At 39.7% G+C, this 22,553-nt stretch overlaps 1 protein-coding gene across 1 annotated transcript in view; it reads left to right on the top strand.

Moving 5' to 3' along the window:
- Window positions 1-15,277: 15,277 nt before the first annotated feature.
- FAM241A (family with sequence similarity 241 member A) overlaps window positions 15,278-22,553 on the top strand; it is a 40,084-nt gene continuing 32,808 nt past the window's right edge. Inside the window, exon 1 of the mRNA XM_050791337.1 lies at window positions 15,278-15,643. Coding sequence (XP_050647294.1) covers window positions 15,491-15,643 — 153 coding nt within the window. The 5' untranslated portion in view covers window positions 15,278-15,490. The remainder of the gene's footprint in view (window positions 15,644-22,553) is intronic.

The raw sequence follows: 22,553 nt of genomic DNA, 5'->3' as shown, positions 1-22,553 counted from the left end.
TCCATTAACTAATTTTGACATTTTCTCAACTCCAAAACATATTCTTTGTGTAAATGCTATATCATATCAGTTAGATTTTAAGCACCTGTGAACAACGAGAATCTAAACAAATACGTTTTGCTAGTTAGCAAAAATAAAAGCAAAAATAATAACAATGGAAGATGAAAATGTTAAAGTAGTCAATATTTTTGGTGATCTGAAAACTATAAACTTTAAGAAATTTTCTAGAAAATAACGTGTTTTGTGTCTTTCATCTAGAATGTAACTTCACATCACATAAATCATAATACTAATGAAAATTATAACAAATTCATTTTCCTCCCCCACAATGAAAGTAGTATAAAATTTCATTGAGAGATCATTGGATTTATATCAAATTGCATAATCAAAATTAAAAACAATAAACACTTGTACAAAATGTATCCCATGGAAAACCAAAACTGGAGATAAATTGTCTTGTAAAATGCATTAAAATACAGGTCCAAAACCACAGGCAATCTTTAACACAAGCCTGAAATCCTATTGAATCAAAGGCAAAACTTGAAGGTCATTTTAGCACCACCATTCAAAAACTTAAACCAGCCGGGTACAGGAAAAACAGAGGGAGGTTTCTTCAAAACCACCTACACAGTGGCTGTTTTCCTGCTCCCAGGTCTGTCAGTGGAGACCAGCTTCCTGCTCAAGCACAAGGAGCACACAGTGCATATGGAAAACTGTGGAGTCAGCCAAATTCCCACCCACACTACCTCCTATCCTCAGCCGAGCCCTAACAAGCCACAGAAACTGATCAACTCAATGTGATGGAAAGAAGAAACCCAGGACTCACTTCTTTTGTAAATGGAAATCTTTAGGTACATTGCAGAGACTCAAATAACCCACAGAGGGGTTGAATGAAGTATCATGAGTTTTAGAAAGCAAAGACTGAAAAGGTACATTTCATTACAAAAAGAGACTTGAGGAATAAAGGAATAGAGATTTCTTAACTATAAATGGAGAAAGGAGCAAAAGATATTGAGAAATGGTCACACTAAGGAAGCTAATATAAGAAATAAAATCCATTTCAGAGGAGCTAGGAAAGGAAGAAAAATAAATAATTGAGTGATATAAAAAATAAAATATTGGCTCTACAAAACCATTAGTAAATGAATTACTATAGAGTGCAGAGTTTTCTGGAGAGCTGGGAGTTTATCCTTTAACTCATATTTAAAACACATTTAAAACAAATTTAACCAAATTTAATCTAATGCAGATCTTTCTAAAATCAATTACATATCATTGCTTTGACTTCTTAAATGTGATTTTTTTTTTTTTAAACAGAGTCTCTTTCTGTTACCCAGACTGGAGTGCAGTGGCACAATCTCAGCTCATTGCAGCCTCCACCTCCCAGGTTCAAGAAATTCTCCTGCCTCAGCTTCCCAAGTAGCTGGGATTACAGGCGTGCACCACCATGCCCAGCTAATTTTTGTATTTTTAGTAGAGACAGGATTTCACCATGTTGGCCAGGCTTGTCTTGAACTCCTGACCTCAGGTGATCCACCCACCTTGGCCTCCCAATGTGCTGGGATTACAGGCATGAGCCACTGTGCCCAGCCAAATGTGATTATTCTTAAAGGTTCATGAAAGGAAGCACTGTCCAATGATTTACAGACTCTGGCCTGAGCACAGGTGCTTGGCTGACCCTTAAGAATCACCTGGGAAACTTCATAAAAATACAAAGAAAAGATTCTGACTTACTACAACAGGAATGAAGCCCAGAAATCTGTGCTTTTTAAAACCTTCTCAGGTAATTTGATTCATGGCTAGTTTCAGGAACGGGGAGTATAAGGGGAAGAACACTTGTCTGACTATTAGTATTCAGGCAGTGTTACTTTGATAGCTGTGCATGCATTCGACACACATTTATTGAGAATCTAATATATCGTAATATTGAGTACTGTCTTAGCTCATTCAGGCTGCTATAACAGAATACCATAGAATAGGTGGCTTATAGATAACAGGCACTTATTTCTCACAGTTCTGGAGGCTGGGAAGTCTAAGATCAAGGGACCGGCACATTCAGTGTCTGGTTGGACCTGCTTCTTGGTTCATAGACAGCCATCTTCTCATTGTACCCTCATGGGGTGGAAGGGGCAAAGGAGTTCTCTGGTGTTTCTTTTATAAGGGCACAGATACCACTTATGAGGATTCTGCACCCATGAACTAATCACCTCCCAAAGTCCCCACCTCCAAATACCATCACACAAGGGATTAGGTGTCAGCATTTGAATTTGGGGAGTACACAAACATTCAGTCTATAGCAAGCATCTAAGATAGGCTTTGGCATACAAAGATGAATAAAATATGGTCTGCCAAAGAGTCTACATTCAAAGAATGGAGCCAAATACATTAAAGTACAATGAAGTAAAAATATAATAGGATGTAATGAAAATCTATCCTGGAGAGTGAAAGAGCTCCTAACTTAGCCTCGGTTTCCTGGAGGAGATATCTGAGATGAGTCCCAAAGTTTGAGATATTAGTCAAGTGAATTTGAAGAGATAATGAGGAGGAAGAAGGGGCAATGTTCTGAGTCCCCCTAAATTATACAAATAACATCAGTAGTTGATGGTAGAAAGTGGGAAATGGATGGGTAAGAGTTTGAAGTTTAGTTTGCAGGCAGTGGAGAGCTATTGTGGTATAAAGTCAATGAGTGTTTCCATCAGATTTACATTTCAGTCAGATGACTTTGGCCAGATAAGTGGAATATAGATTTAAGAAGATAACAAATGGAAATAGAAAAAAGACAGAAATGGAAGAAGAAGAATGAGTTAGGAACCTATGGAACAATGGCAGGCAAGAGGTAATGAAGTTCTGATAAAAAGCAGTGAAAATTGAGATGGAAAGGGGAAGATAAATTTGAGAAAAATGGAGGTGAAAAGACAAAGTGATTGATTCGAAGAGGAAAGGAGGTGGAAGGGGTAGAAAAGGTGAGGGAGAGAGAAATTAAAGGAGTCAAGGATGACACCCTCAGACCATGTTAGGCAAGTCATTTACTCTTTCTAAGTGTCAATAAAATGTGTACCCTAGATGACCTCTAAAATAACTTTAATTCTAAAAGTCTATGATCATTATTATATTGATTATTATATTATTCATTGATGTCCTCAAAACATTTTAGAGCTTGCCCTTACACTAAGGGGCTCTTCGATATTTGAAGTTCAGGTATCTGCTTTCTCAAGTAATTATGTTCTCTCTTGATGTGATGTGTAAATGGAACTTGTCAGCAGTAACAGTAGCTGCTGACAGCATACCTGCCTATAGCAGTGTCCTCTTCTAAATGTGCTATTTCTGTATACTGTAGGTATGGAAGGAAGTTAGAGAACTGAGTAATCTCCCTCTCTTCTGAGCAATATGCGCCTTCATTTGTAACTCCCTCTGAGACTTTCTTTATTCTGCATTGTTTTACTCTTAGTTGTGTACATGCTTTGTATGTCCTATTAGGGCTTAAGCCCCTGAGGACAAGAAGGGTTTCTTAATATTCTCTGTGCTGCTTCATATAAATCATCCCCTACAGTGCCTTGCATACAGAACTTAAACAATGCATAGGTGTCTCTTTTGCACCAAGATTGTTAGAATTGTTAATAGATTATGAATAAACTGACTGGGTGAGGACCCAAGAAGCAGTTTTTTTTGGTTTTTTTTTTCTGAGTAGATGAACTACAATGCTCAAGGCAATTCAAAAGTCATTCAGAAAGCCTTTTGCTTAGTTTCTTGTTCTTAACTGTGTTCTAGATAGATAAAGTTGTTAAGAGACAGAGATATGGAACAGCAAAATATTATTAAAGGAGGAGAAACTTAAGATGACTCAAGTACAATTTGAGAAAAAGGCAACTATCATGGAAAGTAAGCATAAGCAGTAATCTACTTTTTAATTAAATGAATTTTGATAAATCTATGTAAGAGTCAAATGTGTACATTGTCAGAGAGCTAAAAACTATAACATCCTTTAGGTAATCTTATACAGGTACTTGGAAAATATATGTCTAGCAGTTTGTATCAACCCTTTAAGTTTATTATCTTGCCTGACAAACTACACAGATAAGAAAGTTAAAGCTCAACAGTGTGTTGCTGATTCCAAAATTGTGCCATTAGAGACATCCCTAAGGATATGACCTTTGCTCAACTGTCATTAAGATTATGAGGCCTATACCTCTTACATACATTTCAACCGAATTATTTTTATAGCATTTTTTTAATATCTATAAAATTTATGACAAAATTTGGTTGGGTGCAGTGGTTCATGCCTGTAATCCCAGCGTTTTAGGAGGCTGAGGTGGGTAGATTGCTTGGGCTCAGGAGTTTGAGACCAGCCTGGCAATATGGAGAAGCCCCATCTCTACAAAAAATACAAAAAATTAGGCAGGCGTGGTAGTGCGCGTCTGTTGTCCCAGCTTCTCTGGAGGCTGTGGCAGGAGGATGGCTTGAGCCTTGGAGGCAGAGGTCGCAGTAAGCTGAGATCGTGCCACTGCACTCCACCCTGGGTAACAGAGCCAAACCCTGTCCCCACTCCCCCCAAAAAAATCTTTTTTTTTTTTTTTTTTTTTTTTTTTTGAGACGGAGTCTCGCTCTGTCACCCAGGCTGGAGTGCAGTGGCCGGATCTCAGCTCACTGCAAGCTCCGCCTCCCGGGTTCACGCCATTCTCCTGCCTCAGCCTCCCGAGTAGCTGGGACTACAGGCGCCCGCCACCGCGTCCGGCTAGTTTTTTGTATTTTTTAGTAGAGACGGGGTTTCACCGTTTTAGCCAGGATGGTCTCGATCTCCTGACCTCATGATCCGCCCGTCTCGGCCTCCCAAAGTGCTGGAATTACAGGCTTGAGCCACCGCGCCCGGCCAAAAAAATCTTATGACAAAATTTAATTAAATAGTTACACTGTCACTATTCAGAAAAAGAAGGCAACAAGGTCAAAACTGAACAATTAACCAACTTCCTGTAATGGTGAATATTTATTGGAGAATAAAATATTAATAGAGATAATAAAATATAATGGAGAATAATTATTCTCCAGCTCCTGAACACCATAGTACACATTTTATTTGGGAGTGTCAATGATGTGGAAAGGTCCAAGTTTGACAAAATTTCAGAAATTAAGAATTAAGGACTGCCTATAAATATTTAAGAAGACAAGAAATCACTCAATTTGGATTTTGTTTTTCAGTTTCTAATGGGCTGCAGAAGCAGGTGGGAGCTGATTACTATTCACAGATGGCCTAAAGTTTATGTCTCCAGTGTCCTCACGTTTCCCCATTCCCTACCTAAGTTGTGTCCTTCATGAGGTCTGAAAAACGGCTGAGAAATCACAGGCTAATCTCATATTGCTCTTTCTCTATACTGATCAAAGTTTGGCAAACATCTTTTTGCACTTAGTTTACTTAAGACAATATTAGACTTCTCCCAAGATATTTTCAATTAGAAATTAAGCAGAGCAGGAGGCTTCAAAATAAACATAGAAATGGGATGAGTTTTACAGAGTAAGGACTTTCGATCTGAACCTAATTAGAATTTAGTTATAGCTGAATCAGCTCTCACACTGATTATGTTCCAACTACATACTGGGCACTTTGTAAAACACAGGGATAGTAGTAGATCTCCCATCCAGAAACCTGTAGTTTAATTGGAGAGAGGAGCACATAAACAAAGGAGCTGCTATGATGTGGTAAATGCTAAGACAGATATATGCACGTATTATTGAAACTTTCCTTCTTTGCCTTTTACACCTAGACCAGAATTGGCAAATGCATATGTCTTAGTCCATTTGTGCTGCTATAACAAAATATCTGAGACTGGGTAATTCATAAATAATAGAAATTTGTATCTCACAGTTCTTGAAGTGAGAAAGTCTGCTATTGTTTGGATTTTTGTCCCCTCTGAATCTCATGTTGAAATGTAATCCCTGATGTTGGAGATGGGGCCTGGGGGAGGTGATTGGGTCATAGGGGTGGATTCCTCATGAATGGCTTAGCACTATCGCCTTGGTGGTGGGTGAGTTCTCACTCCATTCACATGAGATCTGGTTGTTTAACAGAGTCTGGGACCTCCCCCTTTTCTCTTTTGCCTCTGCTCTATGTGATGTGCCTGCTCCCCCTTTGCCTTCCACCATGATTGTAAGCTTCCTGAGGCCCCCACCCAGAGCAAATGCCAGTGCCATGCTTCCTGTACAGTCCACAGAACCAATTAAACCTCTTTCTTTAGAAATTACCTGGCCTCGGGTATGTCTTTATAGAAGTGCAAAAATGGACCAACAAAAATCCAAGATCAAGGAATTGGCAGGTTCGTTGTCTTGTGAGGATGCAGTCTCTGCTTCCAAGGTAGCACCTTGAACACTATGTTCTCATTTGGCAGAAGGAGGAAGGGCAAAGGGGGATGAACACTATGTCCTCACATGGCGGAAGAGCAGAAGAGAAGAAATCCACTCCCTCAAGCCCTTTTATAAGAGCCTAATCTCATCCACGAGAGCTTTGCCTTCATGACTTTATTACTTCCTAAAGGCCCTACCTCTTAACACTATCACATTGGCCAAAAGTTTCATGAATTTTAGAGGATACATTCAGACCACAGCAATATGACACCGTGCCATCACTCGTATCTCCTATTCCACAGCAGTCATTCTTTCCCAATAAATTTTCACAAGCTTTCTTGTGAAAATACAGTGTGCCACGCAGTTACTACCAGTAACTGGAACATGAGATGAAACCCATCTGCCTCTCCGTATCTAGGATTACATCTGCTAGTACCGTATTGGCAGATACTATTTGGGGTCTGATTTCTTGCCCAGCTGGAGATACGTACAGAATTCTTTAATTTCTGTTTCAGCTTTTTTCAGTCCCTTTTAAGTCAACCACTGAGTTATTTACTATGTGAGGAAACCCAAGATCCAAGCTCATTTGCAGAGCATAGATAACAGATTTCCCATATGCAATGAAAAAGCTAAGCATACCTCATGCTATCAGCTCCATTCCATAATATTAATGCTAACCAATATATTTTTAGTATAAACTTAGATACCAATAATACCCGTTATTTTGCAAATAAAAAACCTGAGGATTAGAAAGAGCCAGGATTGGAATCTAGGGGCAAAGTCAGGTCTCAAGTCTTAGAATTGTTAACTGCTACACTGTTGCACCTTCATTTCTCCAGATCCTTCTAAATGTTCCCAGAGAAAAGTAGCATTCCTTCCAGAATTTCTTGATTCTCTTCATATATACCATTTTTACAAACTCATTGAAGGCCAGGTCTGGTGATTCACGCCTAAAATCTCAGCAGTTTGGGAGGCTGAGGCAGGCAGATAACTTGAGCTCAGGAGTTGGAGACCAGCCTGGACAACATGGTGAGACTCCATCTCCACTGAAAGCACAAAAAATTAGCTGGGCATGGTGGCACCTGCCTGTAGTCCCAAGTACTCGAGAAACTGAGGCATGAGAATTGCTTCAGCCTGGGAGGCAGAGGTGGCAGTGAGCTGAGATTGCACTGCTGCATTCCAGCCTGAGTGACAGAGACCCCATTTCAATTTAAAAACAACTCAATAGGCTTAGCCAGGAAAACACATACAGGAAAGCAAATGTAGAAAAATATTAACAACTGGACATTCCAGGTGAACACTCTGTGAATGTTCACTGTACTATTGCAACCTTTCTGAAGGTGTGAATTTTTTGAGAATAAAAATGTGGAGGCAAAAATGTAATAGACCTAATTTTCACTGAGTAAAGAGGGTTTTTCTCATTGCGGAGTGTTAAAATAATAGATACCTTGGAATTATAATAGAACAACTTATATGTGCATCAAAACATGTTAAAAATCTTTGGGGAGGTGTTGGCAAAAATAACCTTAGATAATTTCATTATGATGATTAAGACACAGCATAAGAAAAATTCCTTCTATCCTTTCGCTTTTGAGAATTAGTATCTCCAATCAGAACAACTTGACTAATTGGAATAAATGAACAGCAGCCAAGGCACTCAGGTTGGATCTAGGAGAAAAGTCATATAGAAATCATAGAATTTTTTTTTTTTTTTTTTTTGAAACGGAGTCTTGCTCTGTCACCCAGACAGGAGTACAGTGGCGCGATCTCCGCTCACTGCAAAGCTCTGCCTCCCGGGTTCACGCCATTCTCCTGCCTTAGCCCCCACCCCGAGTAGCTGGGACTACAGGCGGCCGCCACCACGCCCGGCTAATTTTTCTGTGTTTTCAGTAGAGACAGGGTTTCACTGTGTTAGCCAGGATGGTCTGGATCACCTGATCTCTTGATCTGCCCGCCTCGGCCTCCCAAAGTGCTGGGATTACAGGCATGAGCCACGGCACCCGGCCGAAATCATCGAATTTTAAAGGAGAGAGAGATTTTTCAAATTGTCTGGTTCAGCCTGTTCATTTTACTCACTATGAAATTCAATAGCAGAGATTTTAAATAAACTGCACAAATTTCTGCAGCCTGAGAGTGGCAGAACTAGTCATTTCTCCTGTATCCCAGTTTAGAGCTTATATCATTCTGATTCCTTTAGTAAGTGATGAAGAGCTAACTCAACACTGCTTATGAAAAAAAAACTGGGGACAACATTATGGTGATAGATTTATGGGCTAACATAACTGAAAAAAGCATACAGGTGTAGCTCTAATATTTGGAGTAGCTAGCTAAAAATATTCATCTCTCAATCACATATTCTGCTGGGTTGACTTCATTCTTATGCCCTATATGGTGGTCCTCCTGCAGTTCCAAGCTCATACCACCACAGGCCAATCCTGTAGACAATACTTTTCTTATAATACAAACAAAAGTCCCCAAATTGAGTCTTATTGGTCCTGATTGGCCTGACTTGTGCCTATTCTTGAACCAATCACAGTGGCCATGGGAGGTGGGGAGAGTAAAATGCATTTAATTCACTTAGTAAAAGCCATATTCTCCATTCCAATCACAGCTGGGAGTGGGAGAGAGATTGGTCAATAAGAAAAGCTGGGGTATTGTTAACAAAGAAGTAGGTACACCTTATTGCTCATCTGTCAGTAACAAATGTGCTTTGCCTAAAAGAAAAAAATAGGTACAGATAACAATACCAAACCCCAACACTTACCCATAAATAACAGTAAAAAGAATAAAGTATAAGAGAAGACAAAATCACTTTTAAAAAATGTTTGAGGCCAGGTGCGGTGGCTTACACCTGTAATCCCAGCACTTTGGAAGGCTGAGGTGGATCACGAGGTCAGGAGTTCCAGACCAGCCTGGCCAACACAGTGAAACCCCCGTCTTGACTAAAATTACAAAAATTAGTTCGGCATGGTGGCGGGCAACTGTAGTCCCAGCTACTCAGGAGGCTGAGGCAGGAGAATCGCTTGAACTCAGGAGGCGGAGGTTGCAGTGAGCGGAGATCATGCCACTGCACTCCAGCCTGGGCAACAGAACTAGACTCCGTCTCAAAACAAACAAACAAACAAACAACAACAAAAAAAAATAATTGAAAGGACTGTCACCAAAAAAAAAAAAAAAAGATTAATTTATTCTTTTGTACTTCAGAAATGAATTAGGACCAAGAGGCAGAGGACATAAGGATACAGATTCAATTCAGTAGATGCAATAAACTTTCTAACAATTAGTATTAGTTATTTGGTAATTGAATGGGCAGTATCATGAAGTAATGAGTTTCCCATAGTTGAAGGCCTTCAAGCAGAAGAAGGGTGACCATCTACCAGAAATGTTATAGAAGGGATCTCTACATTGGGTGATAGCTTACTCTAAACTGCCTCTTAGATTCCTTCCAACTCTAAGATTCTAAATTATTGAGAACAGCATGAATAAAAGATCCAAACCCATTCAAGAACTAAATAATTCAACAAAAGGTAATAGAACTTTCAGCTATGAAGTTGAATCAACCAGACTTTGGGTGCCAGCAATCCCATTTTACAAGAAAAACAGATATAGATCTTTTTAAATGATTTATTTTTAAATTACAACATTAAAATTAATTTTACAAGGAAACACATCCCCCAGAGTCACATTGTCCAAAAAGCCATTTTAAAATTTTCTCTTCCAAATTTGATCTTTTTGTTCACATAATTTCACCTCTGTGAGACTTATTTCCTAAGCTGAGAAGCTAAGTCCTGAATTACTCTTTGTACTTGCCTAGCTCCTGGGGTACAGGATAACTGAGTGGCTCTGTTCCTATCAATCTGCGCTTTTTCACTTAGCATTACATTTAAATGTTTATCACATTGATACAAAATTTTTACCATTTTAAGGCTTTACATATTTATGTTGGTATACCACAGTTTACTTAGGCATTTTCTTACAGGAAGACATTTAGGCTACTTTCAGCTTTTCACACTAATTATGCCTTGAACATCTTTATGCAAACAACCCTTTTCCCTTTTTGTTTTTTAATTTTCATTTTTATTTGAAATAATAATTGTATACATTTACAAGGTTCAATGTGATGTTTCTATATATATATATACATTGTGGAAAGATTATATCTAGATAATTAAGTTACCCATCAGCTCACATATCATCTTTTTTTTTTTTTTTTTTTGTAGTAAGAACATTCAAAGTCTACCCTTTTAGCAGTTTTGAAATATGCATTATTATTAACGATGGTCACTATGCTATGCAATAGATCTCAAAAAGTTACTCTTCCTATATAACTGAAACTTTGTACCCTTGGGACAACATCTCTCTGTCCCCCACCCCACCCCTTTTTTAATCCTTTCCTAGTACTGGAGTTAGTAGGCCAGAGGGTACAGATATCTCTGTGGTTCTGAGTATGTACTGCCAAAAGAATGCTATCAGTTTTCAGAGCTCCTAGCAATGCCTGAGTTTAACCATCTCTCTAAAATATTGTTCACATCAGGTTTTATTCAACATTTTAAAAATTACTAACAGATATTAAATAGTGCTCAATAATTGTCTATATTTCCACTTCTCTAGCAATTTTAAATAGCCTTCTCAATACTTTATTTTTTTTTTTTAATAAAACAACTGTTAATCTACCTTCCTACTGTAAGGAGAGAACTCAGCAGTACATTTGAATGCAGCAAAATCACACTGGAGAACGTTAATAGAGCAGAGAGAATAAAAATTAATTCCAACCCAGGCGTAGTGGCTCACACCTGTAATCCCAGCACTTTGGGAGACTGAGGCGGGCAAATCACGTGAGGTCAGGAGTTTGAGAACAGCCTGGCCAGCATGGTGAAACACCGTCTCTACTAAAAATACAAAAATTAGCCAGTGTGGTGGTACATGCCTGTAATCCCAGCTACTTGGGAGGCTGAGGCAGGAGAATCAGTTGAACCCAAGAGGTGGAGTTTGCAGTGATCTGAGATTACACTACTGCACTCCAGCCTGGGTTACAGAGCAAGACTCTAAACGTCTCAAAAAATAAAACAAAAATTAATTCCAACAGAAAGAGCACATTTTTCCTTCTCCCCATCAGAATGGACTGTCTGGGAAGGAAAGAGAGCATTAATAGAGCATTGTTTTAGCTAATAGAGCTTCCTTAAACTGAAAGAACACTAAAGGAAGTGAGGGTTCTCCAAGTTTCCTTTCCTCTAAATTTACATAAATTGTGCAAGAACCATACAGTTTCCTAGAATTTTGGTTCATATTCCAAACATCTCAAAAATAATTCCCTGTGCCATGCTAAATAGAAAGGAAGCAGATGAAAATCATAGGAGAAAAATTAAAGCATATAAGGAAGCTTAGAATAACATTATAGCGTGTCAAAAATCAAACCAACAAATGAAGTTTTGGGTAGTTTCCACAAATAACTGCATTTGTTTTTCTAAGATTATATTAGCAATTGAGTCCAGAACTCTCTGATTTGCTCGTTTCTCCCTCTGGAAAGATGTACAAATGAAATAAGAAGAACATTAAAAATAATAAAGGCATGAAAGTGAAGAATTAAAAGTCCTTGTTCCCATAGCAACTGCACAAACCACATTTGCACTAGACAGGCCATTCCTTAGACATGCATCTGTTTCTTGCCACTTATTAATTTCTGGGAAAGCACAAAACACACTAATAAAATCACAACTCCATATGATTTGACTTTGGGAGGCCAAGGTGAGTGGATCACCTGTGCGCAGGAGTTCGAGACCAGCCTGGCCAACATGACAAAAATCCCATCTCTACAAAGATAGAAAAATTAGCCTGGCATGGTGGCACATACCTGTAGTCCCAGCTACTTAGAGAGCTGAGGCAGGGCACGAGGATCACCTGAGCCTGGGAGGCGGAGGTTGCAGTAAGCTGTGATCACGCTACTGTACTCCAGCCTGGGCGGAAGAGTGAGACTCTGTCAAAAAACAAACAAACAAACAAAAAAACTACGTATGATTTGAGAGCAACATGTTATAGTTGCCTAGGTAATAACAATCTTATATTTCCCTTGGGAAACTGACAGTGCTAGCTTTATGTGTATATTTTTCACATCGTGCAGCAGAGTGAAAATAGCTCGTCTCCCATAAGATTAGGATGTAATCTGGATAATGTCTTTTGTGTAAAACGCTAGATTCATTTAAAGAGGTGGTTCTCCAGATCTCCAGGAAAAACCAGACTCTATGAACAAAAGAGTAACAGTTTAAAGAAGAACTCACTCACTAAACTAAAGGTAAATGATATTAGAAAAAAAAAAAAAAAAGGTTCAGTGCTAGGTGGAGATCTAAGGATTCTGGCTACTCTTTGGTGAAAGTTCTTGACTTCTGCCAAGAAAATAACACAAGAATTGGATTAAAATGAAGCTTCACAAGAATAGGAACCTAGACTTGGGCCTAAGGCCTAGTAGCGTTCAATAAGAGAATAGGGACTTAGAGTGGACCCAAGGCCTATTAGCGTTGAATAAATACCTGCTAAAAAACTGAATGAATACACTTCTCAAAGAATCAAGAAGTCGGAATCTACAAAAGACCAGACAGTATACTCTAAAGGACTTTTTAAGACTTGTCCCCTAAGCTGAACAAAGCTAACTTCTGTATTGTACCTGCCCAGCTATATAAATATTCTGTGCCTTCTGAATCTTTTTATATATACAGAATTTCTGCTCACTTTAGCCTGATTGAAGAGTGCATAGTTGTTTGACTTATCAAGTTACCAATCAAATGCCAAGAGAGAGAACTTCAAAATGTGCCTTAGTTCATGGGGTTGACAATAAAGAGCTGATGTTCTCTGGTTTGCTGTATATAATTCTAAAGTTTTATCCAAAAAAGTTGATTTTTATTTTTTTATTTTTTGTTTTTTAAGACAGTCTCGCTCTGTCGCCAGGCTGGAGTGTAGTGGCGTGATCTCGGTTCACTCAACCTCTGCCTCCCGGGTTCAAGTGATTCTCCTGCCTCAGCCTCTTGAGTAACTGGGGCTACAGGCGTGTGCCACAACACCAAGCTAATTTTTGTATTTGTAGTAGAGATGGGGTTTCACTATGTTGGCCAGGATGGTCTCCATCTCTTGACCTTGTGATCCGCCTGCCTTGGCCTCCCAAAGTGCTGGGATTACAGGTGTGAGCCACTGCGCCCAGCCAAAAAAAAAGTTGATTTTTATAAGAAACACTACTAATAGCCAAACCAAAATTCCAAGAATGAAAATGTTGTCTTTAGGGGAAAAATAATGAGGTCATCAGAGGCTACTGGGTTCCCATGGTGACATTTGTTTCTGATTATACGTATATAATATTAAATACTCTCTTCTGGGGTTTTAAAGACTTTTAAGAAAGGGAATGAGCCAGATTCATTTTCTTTCTAATTTTTGATATCCAATAGCATATTTTCTGGCCCCTAGAGACTGTTTGTGGAAGAGACAATTAGAGAGGGCGTGTGTGAGAAACTATGTGTGAGAGATGGTGTGTGCGAGAGGTTGTATATATATGAGACAAACTATATGTATGTGAAATCATGTGTGTATGAGAGAGATTGTGGGTATGAAAGATTGTGGGTGTGTGAGAAAGACTGAGAGTCTCCTGACTACAAAAAACAGGAAACAGGTCTTAAAAATAAGCCTATGGGATTCTGCCTATTTTAATTCCTTTTCTGGGCCTGAAAACATTTTAATAGAAGGTCCCAAATAACTCTTACTCTTCTTCATGTGTACACATGTTTACTTTCCATATTTACTTTTCTGATATTTTACCTATACAATAACCCATCGCTTTCTCAATGTACAGATAAGGCATACACAGAAAAAAGTATATTTTATTTAAACACCCCTCCATTTTCCTTGAACAAAATGGATGGGGTAGTACAAAAAAGAATTACAAATTGGATATATTCCCCTTACCACCCACTGAGAAAGATGTATTCTTACCCAGTTATAGAAAGATACACCATTGGATACACCATCAAACGACCCAAGCCTCCAATAAACTACACACACTAGGAAGCACTCAACAGAAAGGGACAAATACACAGACCTTCAGTGAGACACTAGGAAAGGAGGCTAAAGGAACAAGAGGGACAGTGAAATGTGTGTTCCTTGAAAAGGATGGGCAGCTACTCAGGCAAGAACAGGGGGACCCTGCTGGAGAGTGTAACTGGGTGTATGTGTGTTTCTCTCTCACATGCAAACCCACACACACTCATCTCTTACACAAATGCACTCTTAAATATATCTACTGGCTCTCTCACACTAGTTTCTCTTTCACACTTGATCTCTCTGTGTTCTGTTGTTCCCTCATACAGTCTCTCTCTCACACAGTCTCTTGCATACACATACACTCTCTCTCTCTTTCTTTCTCTCTCTCTTTCTCTCTCTCTTTGAGACAGGGTCTGGCTCTGTCACCCAGGCTGGAGTGCAGTGGTGTGATCTCTGCTCACTGCAGCCTCGACTTCCCGGGCTGAAGAAATCCTCCCACCTCAGCCTCCTGAGTAGCTGGAATCAAAATGCCACCACCACGCCTGGCTAATTGTATTTTTAGTAGAGACGGGGTTGCCCAGGCTGGTCTCCAACTACTGGGCTCAACCAATCCTCCCGCCTCGGCCTCCCAAAGTGCATACAATCTCTTATATGCAGTTTCTTTTCTATAGAATCTCTCTTACACACACAAATGACGCTCAACGTCTGTCTCACACTCTCTAATGGTTTCTTACACACGCACAATGTCCCTCATACATACACACAGCCTCTCTCATCGTGTACAATCTCCCTCATGCAGTCTATGTCCATAGTTTTTCACACAACCCCCTTCTTCTCTCAGTCTGTCGGCCTCTCAATCTCTCACACACATCCCCCCCAACACACTCCGTTGGCCCCGCCCCCTGTCTTGGCCCCTCCCCTGTATGGCTCCGCCCCGACAGCCGGGGGTTGGGCGAGCCAGTGACAGGAGGGGCCGGGCTGGTACTTCAGGCGCCCAGGCCGGCGGGGCGCGCTCCCGAGGCTCCTGTCAGCTGCGGGTGCGGCAGATCCCAGGGCAGCCCTCGGGCGGCGGCGCTCCCTAGTGCGTCGCGGCGTGGTCCTCCGGCGGCTGTCCCGGGCGGCAGGAGTTGGTGGCGGGATGTGCTCAGCCAGGGAGCTGCTGCGGGGCGGCGACGGCGGGGAGCGCGACGAGGACGGGGACGCGCTGGCGGAGCAGGCGGCGGCAGGGACCGAGCGGGATCCCGATGCGAGCCCGCGGCGGCGCGGACAGCGGCCGAAAGAGAACGAGCAGGTGAGCGCGGGGAGGGGCGGCGGCGGAGCGTCAGGGTCTGGGGCCGCGAGCCCCGCCCAGCGGTGGAGGGAAGGGACCCGGCCAGTGGGCCGCGCCGCAGCTCTGCCCCGCGTGGGGCACTGGCTCCGCGGCTCTCTGGGAAGCCGCCGCCGGGAGCGGTTAGACGGCGCTCCCGGGAGGAACCGCGGGGTCGCGCGAGTGCGGACGCCAGCGCCAGCCGCGGGGTCGCGTGTCTGACGGGGTCAGCGTGGCCAGTCCCCTGGCGTCCGGCAGAGGATTCTCAGGCCGGCGCCCAGGGCTCGGAGGAAATGCCCTCCATAGTGGTGATTTATTTAAAAGCCTCACTTGTAAACACTTCTTTTTCAACTTCGAGTCCGTGCCTTGCGCCGGGACTCCCCTCCCGCCCTCCATCTTGCGTTTCCGAGCCCACACCTAGCGTGTCTGGAAGGTGTGGGTGGATTCCGTCCAAGGGCAGCGCTGAAAGCATGAGTAGGAGCGGGTGTTACAATGGATGTCTTGACAGGGACTCTCCCAGAGCGAGTTCTTCACATAAACACAGATGAGATCAAAGCTTCAGTTAAGAAGTGGAGAGGCAAGAATATTGCTTTCGGTTAGCATTATACTAAAGAGAAAGAAGTATAAGAGGCCAGCCATAATAAGGGAAGAGAGAAGTTGGGTTATTTTTTAAACTCGCTGAGTTTGATCTCATTTAAATAAAGTGTGATAATGGGCATTATAACATCAGATATCTTAAAGATTAGACAAAAGGTTTAATTTTAAAATTGAATTGTATGTTGGATGAATTTTCTACAGCAAATACAGTATTTAGACTTTCCAAATACCTGAGGTAAGCCAATCTTTAGAATCACGTTAAGGCGCAGGAATTCAAATGATTATTGGCCTTTATTATAGCCTGTACTGTTAGAACAATTAATACCTGTCTCTCCTCATCTTTCTTCATCTATCCTTTCTGTCACATTTCACAAATTCCAGTATCATCACTAAATGCGTTAATAGATGTATACCTTATATTGTTTCAGTAGGTTACTTAGGAAACAGAGTAACACTGTGCAGCACACAAAATATGCCTTAGCGTTAGGTTTGTTCACCACGTGGAGTGTAATTTTTCATCTGTGACAATATAAGAGAAAATGACTCAAGCAAATAATTTGGTAGCTAGTTCTTCTGATTGCCTTCCTAGTGGTTTTTCCCGTTAACTGTACTCAGTTGCTCAAGGGCTTGGTTTCCTCTAGCTTAAATTGCTCAACTGGAAAAGTGAAGAAGACAGCACAAGAATTCCTTTGGGGGTGGGGAGGGGGTGCATTTGAGCAGGGGTTTCCAAAGTAAATTTTCAAATGGTTGTAAGGGAGCATATAAAATACTTCATTTAAGCTTCTGTGCACTTCATTAGTATGATTATGTAGACATCACTAATAGCTGTGGTCTTTCCAAAATTGCTTATGTTACAAAGTAAAAGGATAAAACAAAAAATGAAATGTATGTCTTAGAAAACAGATATCACTTTGCATACCTGCTCCTTCATTGAATGTCATGAAAGTTCATTTTTCATTTTCCTGTACTCTTTTGAAGTGTTATTTTTATCATTCTCTTTTTGCCTCAAGATTTATTAATGTATTCGAAGCCCCCATACACAATAATTAAAAATCACTTCTGAGATAGGCATTACCTACTACATTAGCAGCAAAGAAGAATTTGTCAAGAAGCCAAAAATAAGCAAAAACTTGGTGCAACCCAACCCACTGGTGTAAAAAGCAAACTTTTCTGATAAATCGTTTCTTGGTAATATTATCATAAAGCCTTGCCGTTTTTTTTCAAGTCCTGTAAATGTAAAACTGTTATGCGTTACATGTGTAAAGATATTTGAGGGAGAAATGTAATTAACAACAATGGAACATATCCCAAGGACTCGTTTTATTTAGCTTTTATTTAAGGAGATGATTTTTGTTTGTCTTCTTGGTGGTTTTAAGGATACAAGGACGCCAGATTACAAATGGAATATTTTTGAAAGATTGGTTTCTAAGTTAATGATTTAGAACTTAAGGTGAACTTTTCCATGAAAACAATGATATAAACAGAAACAGAACCAAAACTAATTAGCTAGAAATGAGACAGAGGCCATCTTCCTGCCGTCTTTTCTGCTTGGCACGCTCACTTGGTGTTCCAGAGTCATGGATAGCCTCATGGATATTGAGAGGAAATTAGAGGCAGGAGCTAGCAGAGGCGCTCCTTCTAACCCGGAAAAGAGCTATGGTTGTATGCTCTTGAACTCGGTAACTCCAGAGGCACCTGACTTGTGCTCCTCTAACTCTTTCAATGATTTTGTCAACACCTACTTTTCTGTACTAAGTCCCTTTCTATTTCTATTCCCCTCACAGAGTTTGCCCTTTCCTGATAATTTGATGGAGGTTTCTTTCTTGGGCTATTTCTCAAGCTAAAGCCTCCTCCACATACATCCCTTCCTTCACTGATTTTTCTTTCCACTTCTATCTGAAAGGTTCATTCCTTTTCCTCAACCTGGAAGGCTGTTTGATCAGCTTGTTATTATAATACCAGAACAAAATGTATCTTTATTTTGTTATTTATTTCATATAATACTGAAATGCTAGTATTAACATAGGTGTTTTATTACTAGTTAAGATATTGTCTGCATCATTTTTTACAATTTGTCCTTAGATGCTACTCCATTTGAGCAAAAAAAGAAGGTTCCCCTCTGTCCTTCTGGCCTGAGTCTTTCCAGGTAGGGTGACTGACAAAGGAGGCCTGGTTAAAATCAAGTCACTTAAGAAAGAAGGCATTGGGAGAATGAATCAAGTCCCGTAGATGAAGAAACTGTGCCAGGTTTGAAGTAGGATCAGGTGTCTAAAGAGAGAGAAGCAAGGGAAAGAAGGAATTTCAAGGAATGACCAAAGAACTGAAGAGACAGGACATAGCTATTCCATATATATGTTGGTAATAGTGTGCATGAGAGATGATCCAAGTATGTTCATGAGGGTGAATGCCAGGTGGCTTTACCTAAAAATTTCTGTGCCTCGATGCATAGCTGGAAGGCTAAACATTTCCAGTCCATTATTATATAATGTTAAATGTCAATAGCATCTGACTAGATGTGGCACAATGTACACTTACAATCTGAAATAACCTAACATGACCCTCTTACCTAGAGAATAGGGAAGTCCCATTATCCTTAGATTGACTTTAGAATTATTAACTCAAGCTTTAACATCTTTATGATGATAAAAGTAATGTGTGCTTTGGAAAATTAGAACTATAAAAAGATCTAAAGAAGAAAAAAGCCTTTGAAATCCCACTCTGAATAATATTTTGATATCAAATATGAAACATTTGGTATTACTACAGTATATTCATTTGTCTATGTGTATATGCATATATACACACTTTTTTTTTTTTTTTTGAGGTAGGGTTTTGCTATGTTGCTCAGGCTAATCTCAAACTACTGGCCTCGAGCAATCCTCCCATCTCAGCCTCCCAAAGTACTGGGATTACAGGTCTGAGCCTCTGTGTCCAGCCACACACGTATTTTTAACATGTTTTAATATAAATAGAATTTTGTGTCTTCTTTTACAAAAGGTTCTGTCATTTTCCCATGTTATGGAAATTCTATGTGAAAACTCTCTTTAGGACTGCCAAATAATTCGTTCCCCTAACACCGCACATTGAAGTTGCTTCAAGCTTTCTTTTATAAATCATGCTGTATAATCTTTTATAATATTAAGCATTATATTAAAATCTATATTAAGTTTTTTATTTTTGTTGGTATTATGAAAAGGATTTTTTCCATATCATATTTTATTTCTGGTGTCTAGCTATTGGCTTTTATGTATTTCATTTTTAACTGGCCACCTTTCTAAATTTTTATACTGGTACTAATAAATACTAGTATCTCTTAGACTTGATCTTCTAGGTATATAATTATCCATTTTATAGATAAGAATGATTTTGCTTCCTTTCAAATGATAATGTCTCATTTCTATTTCTTGCCTTTTGCAATGCCTAGAACTTTCAGAACAATGCTGGCTCATAGATAAATTTAAGTAAATAAATGAAGGAACTTCTGTAACAGCATTTGCCAAAGTGTGTTCCATGAGATGAGCTGTAAAAAAGAAACAAAATGGGGGGTCAGTGAGGGGGCCCATGCCTTTTTATCTATCAGTAGAAATATGATTAACAGTACAGATTCTAGATCAGGGATACCTGGGTTTGCCTTTTATTGACTGTAACTTTAGGCAAGTAACCTCTCTGGGCTTCAGTTTCTGCATCTGTATAATGGGAATAATTGTATCAACTTCGTAGGATTATTGGAAGTTTTGTATGAGTTAATAATATGTGAGATGTACTTAGAGCAGTTTCTGGCATATAGCTAGCATGTGAGTGTTAGCTGTTAGACCTAATTTTGAACCAAAGTCCTAACTGAAACAAAATCTGAGAAAGGCAATTTTAAGTTTTCCAGCCTTTGCAATTAGAAAAACACCTTAGGAGAAAAGCAGAATAGAACAGTGTTAATATAGTTTGGATGTTTGTGGCCTCCAAATCTCATACTAAAGTGTGATCTACAGTGTTAGAGGTGGGGTCTCGTGGAAGGTGTTTTGATCATGGGGGTAGATCCCTCATAAATGGTTTAGTGCTATCCCTTTGATGATAGGTAAATTGTCACCCACTTAGTTCACACGAGATCTGGTTGTTTAAAAGAATCTGGGATCTCTTACTCTCTCTCCCTGTCTCTCTCCCTCCCTCCCTCTCTCCCTCCTTCTTGCCATGTGACACTGCCTACTCTCCCTTCACCTTCCACCATGCTTGTAAGCTTCCTAAGGCCCTTACCAGAAGCAGATGCCAGCACTATGTTTCTTGTACAGCCTGCAGACCCATGAGCCAAATAAACCTCTCTTCTTTATAAATTATCCAGTGCTGTATTATCTGTGTCTGATTTTTTTATAGCAATGGAAACTGACACAAGTATTCCTCAACTTTAATGTGCATAGGAATCATCTCTTATTAAATGCAGATTTTGATTCAGCTGGTTTGGAGTGAGATCTGAGATTTTGCATCTCTACAAGCTCCTAAGTGATACTGATGCTGTGCCCATGGACCACATTTTGGCAAGGGAATGGAGAATAAGCAAGTCAATATACTGTGTTTACCACACTTGCCCTTCAACATAGTATCAGTAATACATACATATGAAGTTGTTTAACTATTTTCTTAGAAGTGTATATTTAAACTCTTGGTAAAATATGAGAAGCCAATAGTTGTTCCCTAGGCCACATTATTTGCTGTAGGTCCTACAGCTAACTCATGCTAGAGCAGACTAGAACCCAGGTTTCTGAACACCAAAGCTAGTGTTTTTTGTTTCATAAATACAAAAAGCACATGACATGATGGAAGAACAGTCTGACAAATTTTCTGCCCTTCTTTAGATTGTGTAGTTCAAAACTAAATGTTAGTTTATACTCACTTCCTTTCACATATTTTAAAAGCAGTTTGCAAGCAATATTGTAACAAGTGCTATGAGCTTAGATGAATTCTGCCCTAACTTAATCTCATCTTGTTCCTAAGGACATCCAGTCACTAGAGTAACTCAGGGAATAATTTTGCATTTGATAGGCATCTTTTGTTCATTTTTTTAAATCATCCCGACTGGAACTTCTAAATCAGTGGTTCTCAACTGGGGGCGTTTTGTCCACAGGGGGCATTTGACAATGTCTGGACATTTTTTTATTGTTGAGACTAAGGGGGTGGTACTGACATCTAATATGAAAAGGCCAGGAATGCTGCTAAACATCCTATAATGCTATAGTCCCCTACAGCGAAGTATTGTCAGGCACAAAATTTCAATAGTGCCAAAGTTGAGAAACAATACTCAAAATATGTAAGGGTTACAGTCCTTTGAGTTGTCAAAAGTAATTACTCTGATAATAGATATTCCAATAGATAGTTTAAAATTGTTTATTTGCTTGAAACCTGTATTTTAAACAGACTTCTAAATGATCCCTTTTCTCTCCGTCTCTTCTAGCAACTCCTCAAATGCAACTTGCTGTATTTTGCTTTCTCGCACTTTCCTTTTCTGCCTTTCTTTCCTACCAACCACCTACTTTCTGTCCCTGTTGAGTCTCATTCTCCCATGTGTTTTATCCTTCTCCACCCATCTCGACCACTTTCTCTTCTTCTGCATACATCTTCCCCTACCTCTTCCACGTCTTTACAGAAGCTGAGCATTATGAAACAACGAAAAGGGGTTTGAAGTATGACAGATCTAATTTTGAATCCTGGTTTTACTACTTTATTAGCCCCCGTGATCCTGATTACTTAATCCCTCAGAGATTCAGTTTCCTCATTGGTAATGGGTATAATGCTACCCACCTCTTAAAGTTTTTATGAAGATTCAGTCTCATTTTATATGTAAAATGCCTTAACACATGGGAGGTAGGCCCTCAATAAATATTTACTCCTTATTTTTCCCTCACCTTTTCTATTTTTCATCTTTTTCTCTGATTTTCCTCCTCTTATTTCCCTCAACTAACACATCATAGAACTGTTTTTAGTACATGTAATTCTCAAATTTATAGAATATTTATTGAACAAAGTGTTAAGATTGTCTTTTCTAAACATTAAATACATTGTTTCACAATCTCTAAAGAAAAAATTAAACCTGTCAAGCTAAATTATGTTGTTTTTCTATGTAGATCTCTAGTTGGTTTTTTTTCCCCTTGTTGCTCACTAATCCTTGAAAGGAAAAATACCCACCTTCTCTGTACAAACTATTCCCAGTTTCCTATTCAAAAGAAGTGATAAGGCAAGATTAAAGGGAAAAACTGAAAGTACCATGGCATCAGTCTTGCTGTAACCAAAATATGTAGAAATTCTGTGTCTCCAT

The sequence above is a fragment of the Macaca thibetana genome, chromosome 5 (genome assembly GCF_024542745.1).
Source record: "Macaca thibetana thibetana isolate TM-01 chromosome 5, ASM2454274v1, whole genome shotgun sequence".
Taxonomy (NCBI): Eukaryota; Metazoa; Chordata; class Mammalia; order Primates; family Cercopithecidae; genus Macaca; species Macaca thibetana.
Note: the sequence above shows the minus strand (reverse complement) of the source record. Positions and strands in the feature narration are given on the sequence as shown.